The 15,081-nt window shown below is 51.6% G+C and overlaps 1 protein-coding gene across 1 annotated transcript; it reads left to right on the top strand.

The window, feature by feature from the left end:
* Positions 1 to 4,955: 4,955 nt before the first annotated feature.
* KCNA2 (potassium voltage-gated channel subfamily A member 2) lies at positions 4,956 to 8,825 on the top strand. The gene is made up of 2 exons (XM_058538754.1): positions 4,956 to 5,492; positions 5,939 to 8,825. The coding sequence occupies exon 2, from the start codon at positions 6,102 to 6,104 to the stop codon at positions 7,599 to 7,601; it is 1,500 nt and encodes a 499-aa protein (XP_058394737.1). The 5' UTR covers positions 4,956 to 5,492; positions 5,939 to 6,101; the 3' UTR covers positions 7,602 to 8,825.
* The last annotated feature ends 6,256 nt before the right edge of the window (positions 8,826 to 15,081 follow it).

Here is a 15,081-nt window from a genome sequence, read left to right as displayed (position 1 = left end):
CTTGGCCCTGGGCCTGTAAATGTGAGAAGCGCCAGCAGAGCTGCTCCAGGAAAGGGCCCAGAAGGCAGAGCCTTCAGGTCTTGAGTCTTGCCCCACTCCCTTAACTCTCTTGGTGTGAACAGTTAATCACCACCAGCACCGACAGCTTCTACAACAGACCTCCGTCAGGTTGGACAGCCTCCAGTGGATGTGTGGATATGCCCTAAGGGTCTGCAAGCTCTGTGGACCGAACCCCTGTTCCTAAGACCAGGAATTGAGCCCAGAGGCCGGCCTCCGGCTAACAGCGAAAGCAGGCAGCTGAACAGAATAGTGATTAGTGGAGTCGGACAGTCTTGAGTTCTGTCCCAGCCTCACCGCTTACTGGCTAAATTACCCTGGACAGCGACTTGTCCTCTCTGAGCTTCAACGTTCAGCTGTAAGATGAAGATCATGGCATCTTTCCCAGTGGGTGGTTGCAAGGATGAAATCTAACGACCTATGGAAAGCTGTCAGCACAGTGCCTGGGCTCGCATTCCGTGCTTCCCTGCCCCGCCTCCGTGGGCTAGAGGGGGCTGTGCCGCCACAGCACCCAGGGTAGGTGGGTTGGGGGAGGAACAAACATCAACTGAGGTGGTAGTCATGCAAGGAAGGAGAGCTGGTCCTCTGGGAGTGACACCTGAGAAGGGAGCTCATGTAGTCTTCTGTGTTCATGAGCTGTGGCAGGAAGAATAAAGGACCCTCCCTCCTGAGCCTTGGGAGGGTGGGCATGGGCATGGGTGGGTGCACCATCATAGACTCCTCCTCCCAGTGACTGTAGTCACAAGCACAGGAACCAACAACTTTCCTGTGTTGGGCAGGGGCAGGTCACTCACTGTGGTGGTCACTGGTCCTTCCCTCTGCTGAAGGCAAGGTATGGCCCTAGCAGGAAACCAGACTGAGGGGCGGGGAGTGGTCTTTGGGGGTCTGACCCACCCGAGGGAAGGGATCAAGGGGCATTCCAGCCGTTCTTTTGCAGCCAAAAATAAGAAATGGGGATTGCTCTAGGGCTGGAAAGCGAGCTAACAGTGACTGAACCCCTAGGGTAAGCCAGCTGGCTGTCCTCTGTTCATAACTCACTTAATCCTTACCACCTGGTAAAGTAGTTTTGTTGTTCCATTAGACAAATTAAGAAACTGAGGCTCAGAGAGTTTAAATAACTTGCTCAAGTTCACACAGCTAGCAAGTGCCAGAGCGAGGAATTGGGCCCGCGATCTTTTCTCACAGAGCATCGCCAAACCAGGAGTTACATTCCAGGGCCAAGCCACACCGTGTGCCCTTGGACAACTGTTATGTTTCTTTTCTTTTTTCTTTCTTTCTTTCTTTAGCTAATTTCTTTTGGCTGCTGTTCACACTTAGATCAGGCATTAAAGGGGGGAGGCAGGACGACACACCCCTGAGGCCCATCAGGAGATGGAGCAGGGTCAGAGGACGATCCCAAAGAGAGAAATGAATGTCAAGGGCTGCTCATTCTACCTGAGCAGTGTGGGGTGGGGGCTAAGGGTGTGTGTCCCAGAGTCACAAAGACCTGATTCAAGTGCCAGAGCCACCACTTCATGATCTTGGGCAGGTTGCTTCACCTCTCTCTGCCTCAGTTTCCTTTTCCATGAAATGGTACTTATATAGAAACGACCTCATAGAGCTGTAAGGATTAAACACACACTGGGCTAGAGGTGCTTAGCATGGTGTCTGACACATGGTAAGCACGTCACCAATTAGCACGATTATTGATTCTCCCTCAAGAGCTTTCTTCCGTCCATGGCTTTCGTTTTAAAAAAGGGGGGCAAAGAAAATATATAGACCCCATCAAAGGGATAAGACTATTGTGCTTTAATTGACATGAGGACCCAATGTGTCAAGGAGGAAAAACAGCCCTGCAGCGTGGTCAGGGGAGGAGTGTGGAGCAGGATTCTGGAGGACAGCTTGGCGAAGGAGGTGAGGGGTGGGGCAAACTGGGAAGCGGAGGGAATGGGGCCACAAAACCTGGTGATCCAGCCCTTAGAGAAACAGTCAAAAGCTGAGCTGGAGGCTGGAGTTAGGAGGGCAGTTTCATAGGGAAGCAGAGTGGAGAAACCATCATTTGTGGAGTGTCTGCTGGGGGCTAAACTCTTTACATAAACAACCCTCACAACAGCCTGCGAGGTATCCCCATTTTGCAGATGAGGACACTGAGGTTCAGAGACGTGAATTAATTGCTTAGTACCTGGCAGGGATTTAAGTCCCAGTCTGGCTGGTTCCAAAACTTCCAGGCCATACTCAGGCTGGGACATTGATGGCCCAGCTTCTAGGGGCCCTAAACCAAACCAATCCTGCCTTACAGTCATCTGTCGTTCCCAGAGCTCACTGAGGTCACTGCCCTCCCAGACCATCCTCTGCAGCTCTGAGTTGGCCTCTAGTCTTAAACCATACCTGGTAGACTACCCTGATGAAATGCTGGAATCCCACAGAGCTGGACCCTGTGGGCTCTCAGAGCTTCCATCACAAGCTACAGGCCTAGAGAGGAGGGTTGTCTGAGCAAGAAGGGCCCAGCAGGAGTCTCCCCAGGACTGGAGCCCCTCTGCATCCAGGGGTCCTGTGTGCCGCAGTCTGGGCTCAAGGAACCACAGTTTGAAGCTGTCATAGAGCTCCCAAGAGCACCCTGGACCCTCTCAGATCCACCATCTGAGCGGAGGGCAGGCTGGACTTCCCACATATATTCTTCCAAAAGCAAAGGTCATCCTCCTCTGCCCACCCCAGGGTGCCATGAGCTGCACTCCCAATTTCGGATCCCCGTGGGCCACCTGGCTTTGTTAAGGTCTGTGAGGGGGCCTGTTTTGTGGGTAACTGGCTCTTCGCTATGGCAGCTGCACGACTCCAGCCTGCCCGGCCCTGTGGGGAGGCAGCCGAGATGGTCGGCTCTGCAGCTCTGCCTGTTCCTGCGGCTCCTCCCGGTGGGGGCGAATACAGCAACGAGTTTATGCCACACTGCGGCCCGCACCTGCTGCATTCCCCTGCGAAGCCAAAGCTTTGGCTGGGTAAGAGGGAGGTGAGGAGGCAGAGCAGGAGGAGGGAGCGAGCCGGTGCGAGAGGGCCAGGAGGGGTTCTGTAGATTCTGTCTGGCAGCACCGTAATAATAGCAACACATCTCCCGCGGGGTTGGATCCCTCCTCGGGCCTGGGATAGCTGCTATTGATTGTTTCCTCCTCGCCTACTTCATTATGTTGGCAGGAGCCTTTCATGACCGATCTTCAACTTCTGCCCCCCGTTCCCCGGCCCCGGCAGCACCCAGCTGAGCTCTCCACGAGGTTCTGGTTAGTAAGCTGGGCTCTGCCAAAGAATGGGGTGTTGTCCTCGTGGGGTGGGGGCCGAGGCCCGGGGGCCCAACTCAGAGGCCAGCTCGGTGGTGTCGGCGCGGCGCGCCTCTCCGGCTCTGGCCCCCGCCGGCCCCTTTAATTCGAATTCGCTGCCGGGCCAGGTGCGGCGCTGCGTGGCGCGGTGCGGCTGCGGGCGGCGGCCGGGCGCTCGGCACGCGCCGCCCGCGGGACTGCAGAGCGGGCTCCCGGCTGGCCGCCCGCACCCCGCCGCCGCTTGCGGTCACCCAGGAACATGGAGGCTCCGGGTGCCCACCCAGAAGGGTAAATCGGTGTCGGGGCGTTAGGCTGCGCGTGGTGCTTTCCCTGCGCCGGCTGTGGCGCCCAGAGGGGCTGCGGGGCGCCGGGCGGCGCAGCCTGCCCCGCGGCGGGCTCGGGCCGAGTCTGGAGCGGGCGAGCCTGTGCGGACCGCGGCTGCCTGCCTGTGCCGGGGCGGGCGAGGGGGGCTGGTGCTCTGTCGAAGAAGAAGGCACGGAAAGGGCTCGGGGACCCCCTAGGCTGCCTGCCTGTGCGCGGTGCGGGGCGGAGGCGCAGAGAGGGGCTGGCGGGTGATGGGAAGTGCAGCTGACAGCATAACTATGTCTGGTAAATCGCACCGGTTGGTAGGACGCGAATCACTTGGGACGGCCAGGCTGCATTCCCCTCTCTGACTCGGAATGAAAACGGCTTTGCAGCAGAGAAGGGCTTTTCCGCTTCCCTGGGGCCGTGGGCTGCCGTGGAGCCCCCGGGCTTGGCAAGGAGCTGAGATCTGGGGCAGCAGCTTGCTCACCACCCCCGGATTTCAGGCTCCAGTGTTTTCGGGTGGAGATGGAGCCTCGGTGGTCCCTCGGCTGGACCCCAGGGGCAAAAAAGCTGGGCTGCGCTCTGACCCACAGCGAGAGCCCAGTGGACCGGGCAGGAGGGGGTTAAGGTGGCGCTCTCGGCCGCTGCCAGCTCGTGGGTCTGGTCTGCCGGCGCCGAGCCGAGCGCGGTGTGCGCCCGCCGGAATCCCGGCCGGAGCCCGGGGAGATGGGGAGAGGGCCCAGACCCCTCCCTGCCCTGGGGCCGGCGGGATTGGGCCGGCAGGGGGCCAGCCCGGAAGCCGGCTTTCTCCAGGCTCCCCCTCTCGCTGCTGCCAAGCCGCCTCTCAGCCAGGCTGGCTGAGCGTTCCTTCTGCGCTCCCTGCAGAGGAGATTTGAGGAATTTTCTCTTGGGGAGAAACCGGTGGTCGAGCGCCTGCCCAGTTCAAATGCCACCCCACTCAAAGGGAATCCTGCAGCCTAGGGATCCCCGAGGGAGAGTAAGTCCTGGGACCCAGCCGGCCAGCTTTTGTAGAGCCAACCTTTCTGTGTGAGCAGTCTCCCCAGATGAGCTCTGAAGGAATGTGTGTTCGGGAGGTGGGGACGTTTCCTTCCTCCGCAGGACCCCGCCGGGTCAGAGCTTGTAGTCAGGCTGCGGCGTAGGAAGCCCTTCCCTTGGGAGACGCTGTGTCCTGACCTGGGGGTGGGAGGACTTTGCCCAGAGTCCCTCCTGATGGCTGCTGAGGACTGTCGGGGTACCTGGCTTAGCCGAGTAAGGCCTCTGGAGGAGACAGGCCCAGCCAAGCCTGATGGCTTGTTTCCTGGGAGAAAATGCTTTCAGCTGATGGAAGCCTGCCCAGAGGAGGCTAGGAGGCTGAGGGGTAGTTCTTAGGTGTGACACCAGAATGGAAGATGGGCCTGGAAGGAAAGCTGCCAGAGCCCTCCTGACTCTTGGCACCAGCCCCCCGAAAGCCCTGGTTCCACCTTGCTGCTGTTTTTTCCAGGCAACGTCACACCCCCTGAAGACAGCCAGGAGGACTCCGGCTTTTGCTGAGCTTTGCATCTGGCCTTCTTCCTTCCAAAGGCTCCAGACTCAGGCTCGGCTGTCCTCGAGTCCTGCGTGCCCCTGGCCAGGCACACCGCTGCCCCTCCAGCCCAGCCCAGCCCGGCCCTGGAGCTCACCTCCGGGACCTGGAGCCTGCCCTCCTGCCCAGAATGACTCACCATTATTTCTAGCTCAAGTGAGAAGACATGATGGGGAGTCAGACAGCCTGTTTGTGTATCTAGGATTCCTGCACCATCTGATCAGCTCTGCAAGGAGGAGAGCTTCAGATTCCTGCTTTGCCAGGTAAATAACTCTATCATTTAATAACAGCCATGTGTAGAGTCATGGGGTAGGTGCAGTGAGGGAGACCCAGGCCTAAGATTCTGTGTGATGAATACCTCCCAGGGTGCGGGTATCTGCAAGACATTAGTTTAGTGCCTGGGGGAGGGCTCCCTTCCAGCCTCTAGTATGGGTTTATGCTCCATGAAGCCTGTATGGTGCAGAGGGGGGCCTGTACCAGCCACCTTCCCCCAGTGCAGGGCAATTCCAGAGCTTTCGTGAGAGACTGTCGTCTACTCCCCTATGATCCCCAGCCAGTTTATGAGGTGAAAGTAAATTTTGGTTTTTGTTGTTGCTGGTGGTGGTGATGTTTCTGAACTCGGTTGAGAGATGGGGGACGAGGAATGGCAATCCAGGTTGGGCTGCCAATGCCGAGTGGTGTCATGTCCTTAACTGCCTCTGTCTTTCAGCCAAACAGAGCTGTCTTCCTGGCTCTCAGAGAGCCCTTGGGGCTCTCTCGCAGGAGCCCAGGCCAATGCTCCTGTGCTTCCTGGGGCCGTAAGCAGCACCCTGAGGTCCCTGCCGCCAGGCAGCCGGAAAGTGTAGCGTGAGGCGCTTCTCTCAGTTCCAACTATGACAGTGGCCACCGGAGACCCAGCGGATGAGGCTGCTGCCCTCCCTGGGCACCCGCAGGACACCTATGACCCAGAGGCAGACCACGAGTGCTGTGAGAGGGTGGTGATCAACATCTCAGGGCTGCGGTTTGAGACCCAGCTAAAGACTTTAGCCCAGTTCCCAGAGACCCTCTTAGGGGATCCAAAGAAGCGGATGAGGTACTTTGACCCCCTCCGAAATGAGTACTTTTTCGATCGGAACCGCCCTAGCTTCGATGCCATTTTGTACTACTACCAGTCTGGGGGCCGGCTGAGGCGACCTGTGAATGTGCCCTTAGATATATTCTCTGAGGAAATTCGGTTTTATGAGCTGGGAGAAGAAGCGATGGAGATGTTTCGGGAAGATGAAGGCTACATCAAAGAGGAGGAGCGTCCTCTGCCCGAAAATGAGTTTCAGAGACAGGTGTGGCTTCTCTTTGAATACCCAGAGAGCTCAGGGCCTGCCAGGATTATAGCTATTGTCTCTGTCATGGTGATCTTGATCTCAATCGTCAGCTTCTGCCTGGAGACATTGCCCATATTCCGGGATGAAAATGAAGACATGCACGGCAGTGGAGTGACCTTCCACACTTATTCCAACAGCACCATTGGGTACCAGCAATCGACGTCCTTCACTGACCCTTTCTTCATTGTAGAGACCCTCTGCATCATCTGGTTCTCCTTTGAATTCTTGGTGAGGTTCTTTGCCTGTCCCAGCAAAGCCGGCTTCTTCACCAACATCATGAACATCATTGACATTGTGGCCATCATCCCCTACTTCATCACACTGGGGACGGAGCTGGCTGAGAAGCCAGAGGATGCCCAACAGGGCCAGCAGGCCATGTCGCTGGCCATCCTCCGTGTCATCCGCTTGGTAAGAGTCTTTAGGATTTTCAAGTTGTCCAGACACTCCAAAGGTCTCCAGATTCTAGGTCAGACCCTCAAAGCCAGCATGAGAGAATTGGGCCTCCTGATATTCTTCCTCTTCATCGGAGTCATCCTTTTCTCTAGTGCTGTCTATTTCGCAGAGGCCGATGAGCGAGATTCCCAGTTTCCCAGCATCCCGGATGCCTTCTGGTGGGCAGTAGTCTCCATGACAACTGTAGGCTATGGAGACATGGTTCCGACTACCATTGGGGGAAAGATCGTGGGCTCCCTATGTGCAATTGCAGGTGTGTTAACTATCGCCTTACCAGTCCCCGTCATAGTGTCCAATTTCAACTACTTCTACCACCGGGAGACAGAGGGAGAGGAGCAAGCCCAGTACTTGCAAGTGACAAGCTGTCCAAAGATCCCATCCTCCCCCGACCTAAAGAAAAGTAGAAGTGCCTCTACCATTAGTAAGTCTGATTACATGGAGATCCAGGAGGGGGTAAACAACAGTAACGAGGACTTTAGAGAGGAAAACTTGAAAACAGCCAACTGCACTTTGGCTAATACAAACTATGTGAATATTACCAAAATGTTAACTGATGTCTGATTGAAACCTGATAACATCCTCCCAGCTCAATGGAACTAATGCAGATATTGCATAATAGCCTGCATTGTAGTCAGTGTGTTCTACAGTGTGTATCTGGTTCTGCATGGAAAGCAATAGTTGTGCAAGTGACTTTTGATCTTTTGATTTTTGATTTAGAACACAGAATATCTATCCATGGCTTTCATGCAAATCTTCATCACTGGCTCAGGGGTTTCCAAAGATGGGAGTCGCCTATGGAGCCAGGATTTCAGAAAGACACATTGAGACCACTTCATGTCAAATACATAACCCACCACATCAGTGCCACCTTTCCTTCCTCATTAAATGCACACAGCATCTGGGAGATGCACCCCCTTACCCCTCACCCCCACTGCATTTGAACCCACCTCCCCCTTCATGGAAGAAAACCATGGTGGCTTAGCTTTAAAGCTATGGTAACTATTGGAAAGGTCATTCTAATTTTTGTGTTGAAAAGAACACACAGTCCTGTGTGTTGGAATTACTTTCTGTGTCACAGGCTGGGGTTTGTGAATTGCAGTTGCCAAGTAGATGCTCCGAAGGCTTATGTTTCATAACGGAAAATGCTGCATTTGGTTTTTGCTCTGCAGTGTCGATGTGAGAGAAGCCCGGGGGAGGGACAGTTAGTATGACCAAATGTGAATTGTCAAGTTTCACATTGCCTCTCTTAGGCCTATGGGGAGAAGCTCACAAACCAAGGGACCTCTCAACTTCAGATCTCAACATTTTTGCAGGCTTCAAGGTCACAAAAACACGTCTTATTTCTTCGTTACACTGGAGTTTGCAGACATCTACTTTCCTAGTGCTGTGGCCCAGCGACAGCGACACTGCAGTGAAATGTACCAGTGATGCGATAGAGCTGCATGGGTGTTTGTTGCATGAATCTCAATATTTAAAACACAAAAGATAACCTTTTTTCTTAGTAGCCTACACAGTATTCATATTTAGAGTATTAATAGCCTAGGAAAGGCATTGAGCTAGGGTTTCTTTTCCCCCATCGGAAGACAAAAGCCCTCAATCGGGAGAAAAAATAGACTATTTGGAATGGGGAACCAAAACTTCTGGCCCTCCAGCCCACCCCATTCCTGTTCTTCCAGATGGGGCCACAGACCTCTGCAAAGCCAGGAGAGTGAGCAGGGAAAGCAGCGTCTGAACACCTCACATGACTATACCTTAGGACTTAACCTAGTCATGGGCATGACTGTACAGCTGACCAGGGCATCTGGCCCTGAGGACAGGTGGATCTGTGGATCCAGTGTACATAAACATATATCGAGTATCTCTTTCATGAGTTCCTCTACGTAGTTAGCTATAGAAAAAAATTGCATTCAAACCTTGTATAAGCTTATGCAATATTTTTGACACAGGGCAATTTATGCATGTGTTTGACTATGTGCACTAGGGTATATGTGTATATATATATATACACGTACACACATACATATGTGTACATGTGTATATATGCACACACACACACACACATATATATATATTCATTCTCTGGAGTTCAGGTTCAGGAGCAAATCCACTCTTGGTGGGTTGGTTGTCTAAGAGGCCTAATGGGTTAATTTATCTCATTGGTAACCCTGCTGGGCCTGGGTTTGCTGCCATTGCCTCAGACACTCCAGTCTTCATGGATTCTTAGACGTTAGAATTGTCTCTCTGCCCTCCATGTGCTGCAGCTTCAGTTTCCCATGGCTGAAGCTTGTCTTACTGAGTGCACAAGGGCCCTCTGGCCCTCACAGCTCCAGCTGTCCTGGGCCAGACCCACCCCGGGCCTCCTCTCTACAGTCCATCCTGTTAATCATCTCCATTCTCATCTTCTCCGCCCCTCTACTTTGGTTTTTATTGTCATTTGGCTCTGCATCAGTCACTTTCACGAACCTTTCCCTAAAGAGCCAGAATGGATCTCCTGCTTTGAAATCAAGGACACGAAGGAAGAAGGCTTCTGGGGACCCAATTCCACAGGTCTGGACTTAAAGGGAGCTTCCTCTATGTCAAAACTTCTGAAGTCCAGGACCAGGGGATGAAGTCCTCAGATGAGCCACAGGCATCACTTTGATTGCCAGGCTCAAACTCTCTCCCCATTAAACTGGCAACCAGAGCTGCTTAAACAAACCAAAGGGTGGATCTAGAATTGTCCCCACCCCCAGAACAGGTTGAGAGTGAATGAGCCCTGCACAGCCTAACGGTGGACTTCAGGCTGGCCCTGGAATGGCTTGAGTGGGGGAGGCTTTTGCCTCACAGACTGGGCTTCTTTGCCTTTGAACATAAATCTTAAATTTCCCAAACATAGTGAGTTGTGTGGTCAGGCTGCCCAGATGTGGCCCCAGCCCTAGCCTCACTATTGGCTATTTAGCACCTACAGTTACCTTGGGGAGTGGGGCACCAGCTCAGGGTGCTAGGCCCAGGGTGCTCATTAGTTCCTGGTCACCCACATCCCCAAGTATCTGCAGGGCTTCCCATGCCCAGCGCAAAGCCTCTGTGCTCCTCTTCCTCTCCTTCATGGGAGATGGTGCTGAATTTCCAAGACATGGGGTGGGAGGGACACAGACCTTGGGAAAGAGATGGTAAAACAACCTGTACCTAAGGCCTGGGTCAGGGGGTAGATATTTTATCCCAGTGTCCTTGACCTGGGACTATAAAATGTTCACACACACAGGCACACATGCCTACACGCCCACCACAAAATAGACAGATACACTGTTGCCGTACAAAAATACTAGAACATGCAACACACATGCAAAATACACAGAGACCAAATTACTGAAAAGGGCATACACAGTAGCTATCTGGTTATACCTAAGTTCAGAATATGCTCATTCGGGACAGACATCGAATGTACTTACCAATACAGAACATAGACAAAAGACCTACATACACCATGTACAAAGAACCTGCAATCAGATGCAAAATACGTAAAAACTACGTGAACACAATGGTTATGCACACAAAAATACGCAGAGGATACTTTACTATTGTTTCTACACACAAAATACGCACAAACTCAGTTTATACACACAGTGCATTTACTCGTATGAGGCACACAAAATACAGCACACACGCCCAAGAACATACACACATAATACAAGTGAAATGCATACATATACTCAGAGCCATCACTCTGCCCCAGAGCTATAAATTAATAGGCACAAACAAAAGATCAGATATAATCACCTTTCCCTAGCCTGTGTCTATACCCCTCAATATCCTTCAAGAAGTTTCTTCCTCTAAGTCTCTTCTCTCCCTCTCATCCCCAGATTTCAGAGAAGTAACCCTCAAGGTTTAAAGCAGAAAGATGGGCCACCATCGTCGAGCAGATCTCTGATTAAGACTGGGAATCTTATGGAGTTTCTAACTATTTACCTTCCTCCCACCAGAAACCAGGGTGCAGAGTGGGACAGCTGGTGGCCTAGTAATGTATACCTCCTTGCCATGCCGTTTCCTTCAAAGCAAGTCTGCTCAGACAACCCAATAGCCCAGGATCCCCTGCCCCCAGCCCCTGGGGTTTCTGGATTCAGCCCCATTCTCTCAACAGCAGTGGTGGCTCAAGACACTGCAGGGTCCTGGGTCCAGAACCAGAGTGAAGGTGCCCCAAACATTCTCTCAGTCCACAGACTTTATTGCCCCTCCATCCGCAGTGGCTTTGTCTGGGGTGGGTCAGAAAGTAGAGACCATATATAGACTTGTCTCTTAAAATGAACCACCTTTACTTGCTTATGGCATCTCACTTGCTCTTGGGCATAAGCCCAATGGGGTCAACTCCTGAGTCCCCTCTATGGGTGTTCAATGCCAGGCATGCTTTTCCCCCTTGCGGGGCGCCACCTGGATGCCCTGCCTGCACCCAACTGCAGCGCCTTAAGGAAGCACACACCAGTTCAGCTCAAGTAAAACATGATTAAGGACATAAACCTAATGCTAAGCAGGCAAACAACGATATTTTAGAGGGCTTGGTTTTTATCCTATATTCTAAGGTCAGATTTAAATGCTTTGTAAGATTACCCACTGTTTGAGATTACCCACGGAGCTGGTTCTTCCCACTAGTAAGACTGGCTGAGAGCTGGGTGCGTTTTGGCCAAGGCTTCACCTCAGATGGCAGTTGGGAGTTGAAGTCATACATCAGGTCAGACATCACAGTCTCTACTCCTGCAGCCATCCCAGGTGTGTCTCACCCTTCCCTCCTAATGATGGTCACAGCTCTCGATCTCCACTGAGAAAGCAACAACAGCAGAGAATAGGTGTGTGGGTCCAAATTTGTGCATTTAGTGCAGCATGCTGGGCCTTTCAAGTGTTTCCAAGTGAAGGTACCAATTTTCCCTTTAGCTTCAACCGGTGCCTCCATGGGCTCAACTTTCAAGTAAGTTGGAGTTTTCAGGTGGCTAAAGAGGAAGCGGTCCAGGAAAGGTGGGGAGGTTGTCAGGACAAGAGGGTAACTGAGCTGGTCAAATTTCAGAGTAAACTTTTCAGGAGCCAAAATTTAATTAAGGTTCTGTGTTTCCTGAAGCTTCTGTGGTGTTTGACACACTTTCTTCCTTCCTCTCTGCTGCCTTCTGTCCCTCTCAGCTGGGCTTCTGAGGATGGAGTAGGCATGTCACCAGGAGGTTAGCCTTTTAAAAGGGGCCCCAAGGGAGTGTGCTTCCAGACTCCATTGGCTTGGTGTGAAAAGGGCTCCCATGAAAGCTTTGTTGGCCTGGGCCCCCAGCCTGGGTGCTCATGTGGCTGCCCTGTGTGGGGAGAGCTGCAGGACTAGCTTGCCCTAGCTACTGTCCCTGGATCTCTCCCTCCATTGTAGTGAGGTCTTTGGCCAACTTACTTCCTCATGGTCAGCCATAAAGTATCAGTGCCAACCCATGCTGAGAGAGGGCAGTGCCCTCTGAAAGTACTCAGGCTGGGAGTTCAGCACTGCCCACAGTAATGGAGAAGAGAGGTGGAGGCTGATCTCCCCCAAAAGAAACTATAGGAGAGTTTGCAAGTTACATATGAGGGTGGCACCGTAACCACCACGGCAGGCAAGAGGAACACAGTGCTTTGAATTGTTTACCCAGGAGTGGGGTTGGTGAGCCCTGCTCCAGCTCTGGCTCTCCTGGGGCCCATTGTCATAAAAGCATCCATCTGGGTGATGGCCGCTGGTCTGAGAGGGCTGGTCCAGGTAGGCTGTAATGTCCAGGGTACTCCTTGGCTACACAATGGAGGTTCCTTTAGCCTTCACAAAGTGTCCGTTGCCAGGTTTGAACTCATGACCTTAACTTCATTAATATCATTAGCCACCTGAGCCAACTAGCAGGGCACTGGTTGCAGGGAGGTGTCTCAATGGCTATTGTCACCATCATCTGTAGCCTCAGACTTGGCCCTGGTTGAGACCAGCCCTTTTCTCCCATCAAAGCAGTAAATGGGGTGGAGATGGGGATCTTCTACAAGCTGGAATGGGTCTCTTCCTCAAATTAATCTGGTTCACTTTTCCCTTCTATCTGCTTCCCTTCCCACCAAAGCTCAGCTCCATCTCTCATAGTTTGTGTTTGAATATTTTTAAAGAGGAAAAGTGCAATAAAATAAATAGTGACTGTTTTCTTTAGCAATAGCTATTTCAAATTCTTGTTCTCAGGACTGAAAAGTGATAGTACTTGGATTATCAGATAATGCCCTTGGCTTCTGGGCATTAGTTCATTGTCTCTGTCGTTCCCTCTTCTTCCCAGCATTCTCATGACTCCTGTCCTCTGAGGCTCTGACCCTCCTTTGGAATGTAAACATATGCGGAGGTGCTGTGGATGCACAAGGAAGGTCCATGAGAAAGCTTTCTTTGTCACTCGCTTTCCCGTGTGCACCTCTCTGTCTCTATGTGCATCTCTGTCCCTCTCTTCCTCCTGCCTCCCCTGTTTGTCTACTCTCACATGGCATTCTTGCAACCTCTAGGCACTGAAATCTTGAGCATGAGTGACCTCATGCCAGCCCATCTTGTTGACTTTCTGTCATTCTGGCAGGGTGTAATGGAAGCCCACAGGAAAGAGCTTACCAATAGATAAGAATAAAGCATCCTGAGCCATTACAGAAGATCATTTCCATGCACTAAAAGCCATTACTTGATCTATTTGTTTCCCTTCCTCCCCTCCCCAGGGAGATGGATGCTGGGGGAATGTGGCCTGGAGGTTTGCACCTGGGATCAGTAGACTGGGCAGATTTGGGGAATTGCCCTCTGGCTGTCCTTCAAAATAAGCTGACTTGCTTAACCAAAGGGACTCCATGAGAGCTATGGAAGTAAGCAAGTTATTGTGGGTAGAGGTCTATAGGGATAGAAGGTTGGGTGGTTAGGGCATGACATTAATGACATAAAGACCCTACCACCCACTACAGTGTGCAGTTGCACAAATATTTGCACACATAACCAGGGGCTTCAGAAGAGTCCCATTTCCTGAAAAAATCTGTGAGATTAAGTATTCAGACTGGACAATCAGGGAAGGCTGGCACCCAGGGTCCCATTCCATTCCTTTTCAGTCTACCTTGCTCTTTCCGCGTGTGTACAGCAAAACCTCAGTTAACTGATGGGGAAATCCTCAGGGAAGAGAGCATCCTGATTGCTTTACAATTCTGGTTATTTGAGTGGGAATGGGGAAAATGTTTTAGTTCAACCTTTGTTATTGAAAAAAACATTTCCTAAGTAGGTTAGTATAAACTTTCCGGCCTTAGTAAGTAGAGTGTTTGAAGATGATGGAAGACCTTGCGATGCTCAGGGTCGACATTCTAAACCTCAGTGCTCACTGTACAGAAGTGTAGATGGGGAAGACCAAAGAGATAAGCTGAATGTATGCTGGCTGAAAGACATGCCTAGAAGGTGGCCATTCGGGCACATCCTGGCTTATCAGATAATGCCCTTGCCTCTTTCTACTGAAAGTATAGTAAGAAAACATAATTCTCATTAATCAAGGTTTTGGTTAATTGGTCCTGAGTTATCAGAGGTTTTCCATATATACATATATCTGTGTATATAGATGTATAGTATATGTATATATGTATACCATTGTTTCAAAATTATACAATTATACAGTGACCGATCCCTTTAGCTTCCCTAATGTGGAATAAATTTGGCAGTCCAGGAAATAAACTGCATTTATTTGAATTTTTAAAATGACCTTCCTTTGTATTCTTACCACTTGTTCAGTTCTGCTCTTTTTCTGTTGTGGAGGGGCCTCTCTAGAAGGCAGTTCTTTGATAACAAAAGATCAGGCTCCAGATCTTTCCCTTCCCTCCCAGGTGGCTGCCTGACTCAGGGATAAAAGGAAAATCTGATCTAAGGGCAGGCGCTTTCTTCTTTATTCTGTCTGCCCTGGTTGGCTGTAACCTCATCACTGAGGACCAGAAAAGTTATGCCAAACTTTGTAGCTCTGGGGGGGTGGAAAGCTCCGAGACCTGGCAAAGGACTGATTTGTTTAGCGTTGTCTTTGTCATTGGTGGTGCCCTAGGCTTGGAT

Source organism: Diceros bicornis, chromosome 4, assembly GCF_020826845.1.
Source record: "Diceros bicornis minor isolate mBicDic1 chromosome 4, mDicBic1.mat.cur, whole genome shotgun sequence".
Lineage (NCBI taxonomy): Eukaryota > Metazoa > Chordata > Mammalia > Perissodactyla > Rhinocerotidae > Diceros > Diceros bicornis.
The sequence above is the reverse complement of the archived record's forward strand: the minus strand, read 5'-3'. Positions and strand labels throughout refer to the sequence as shown.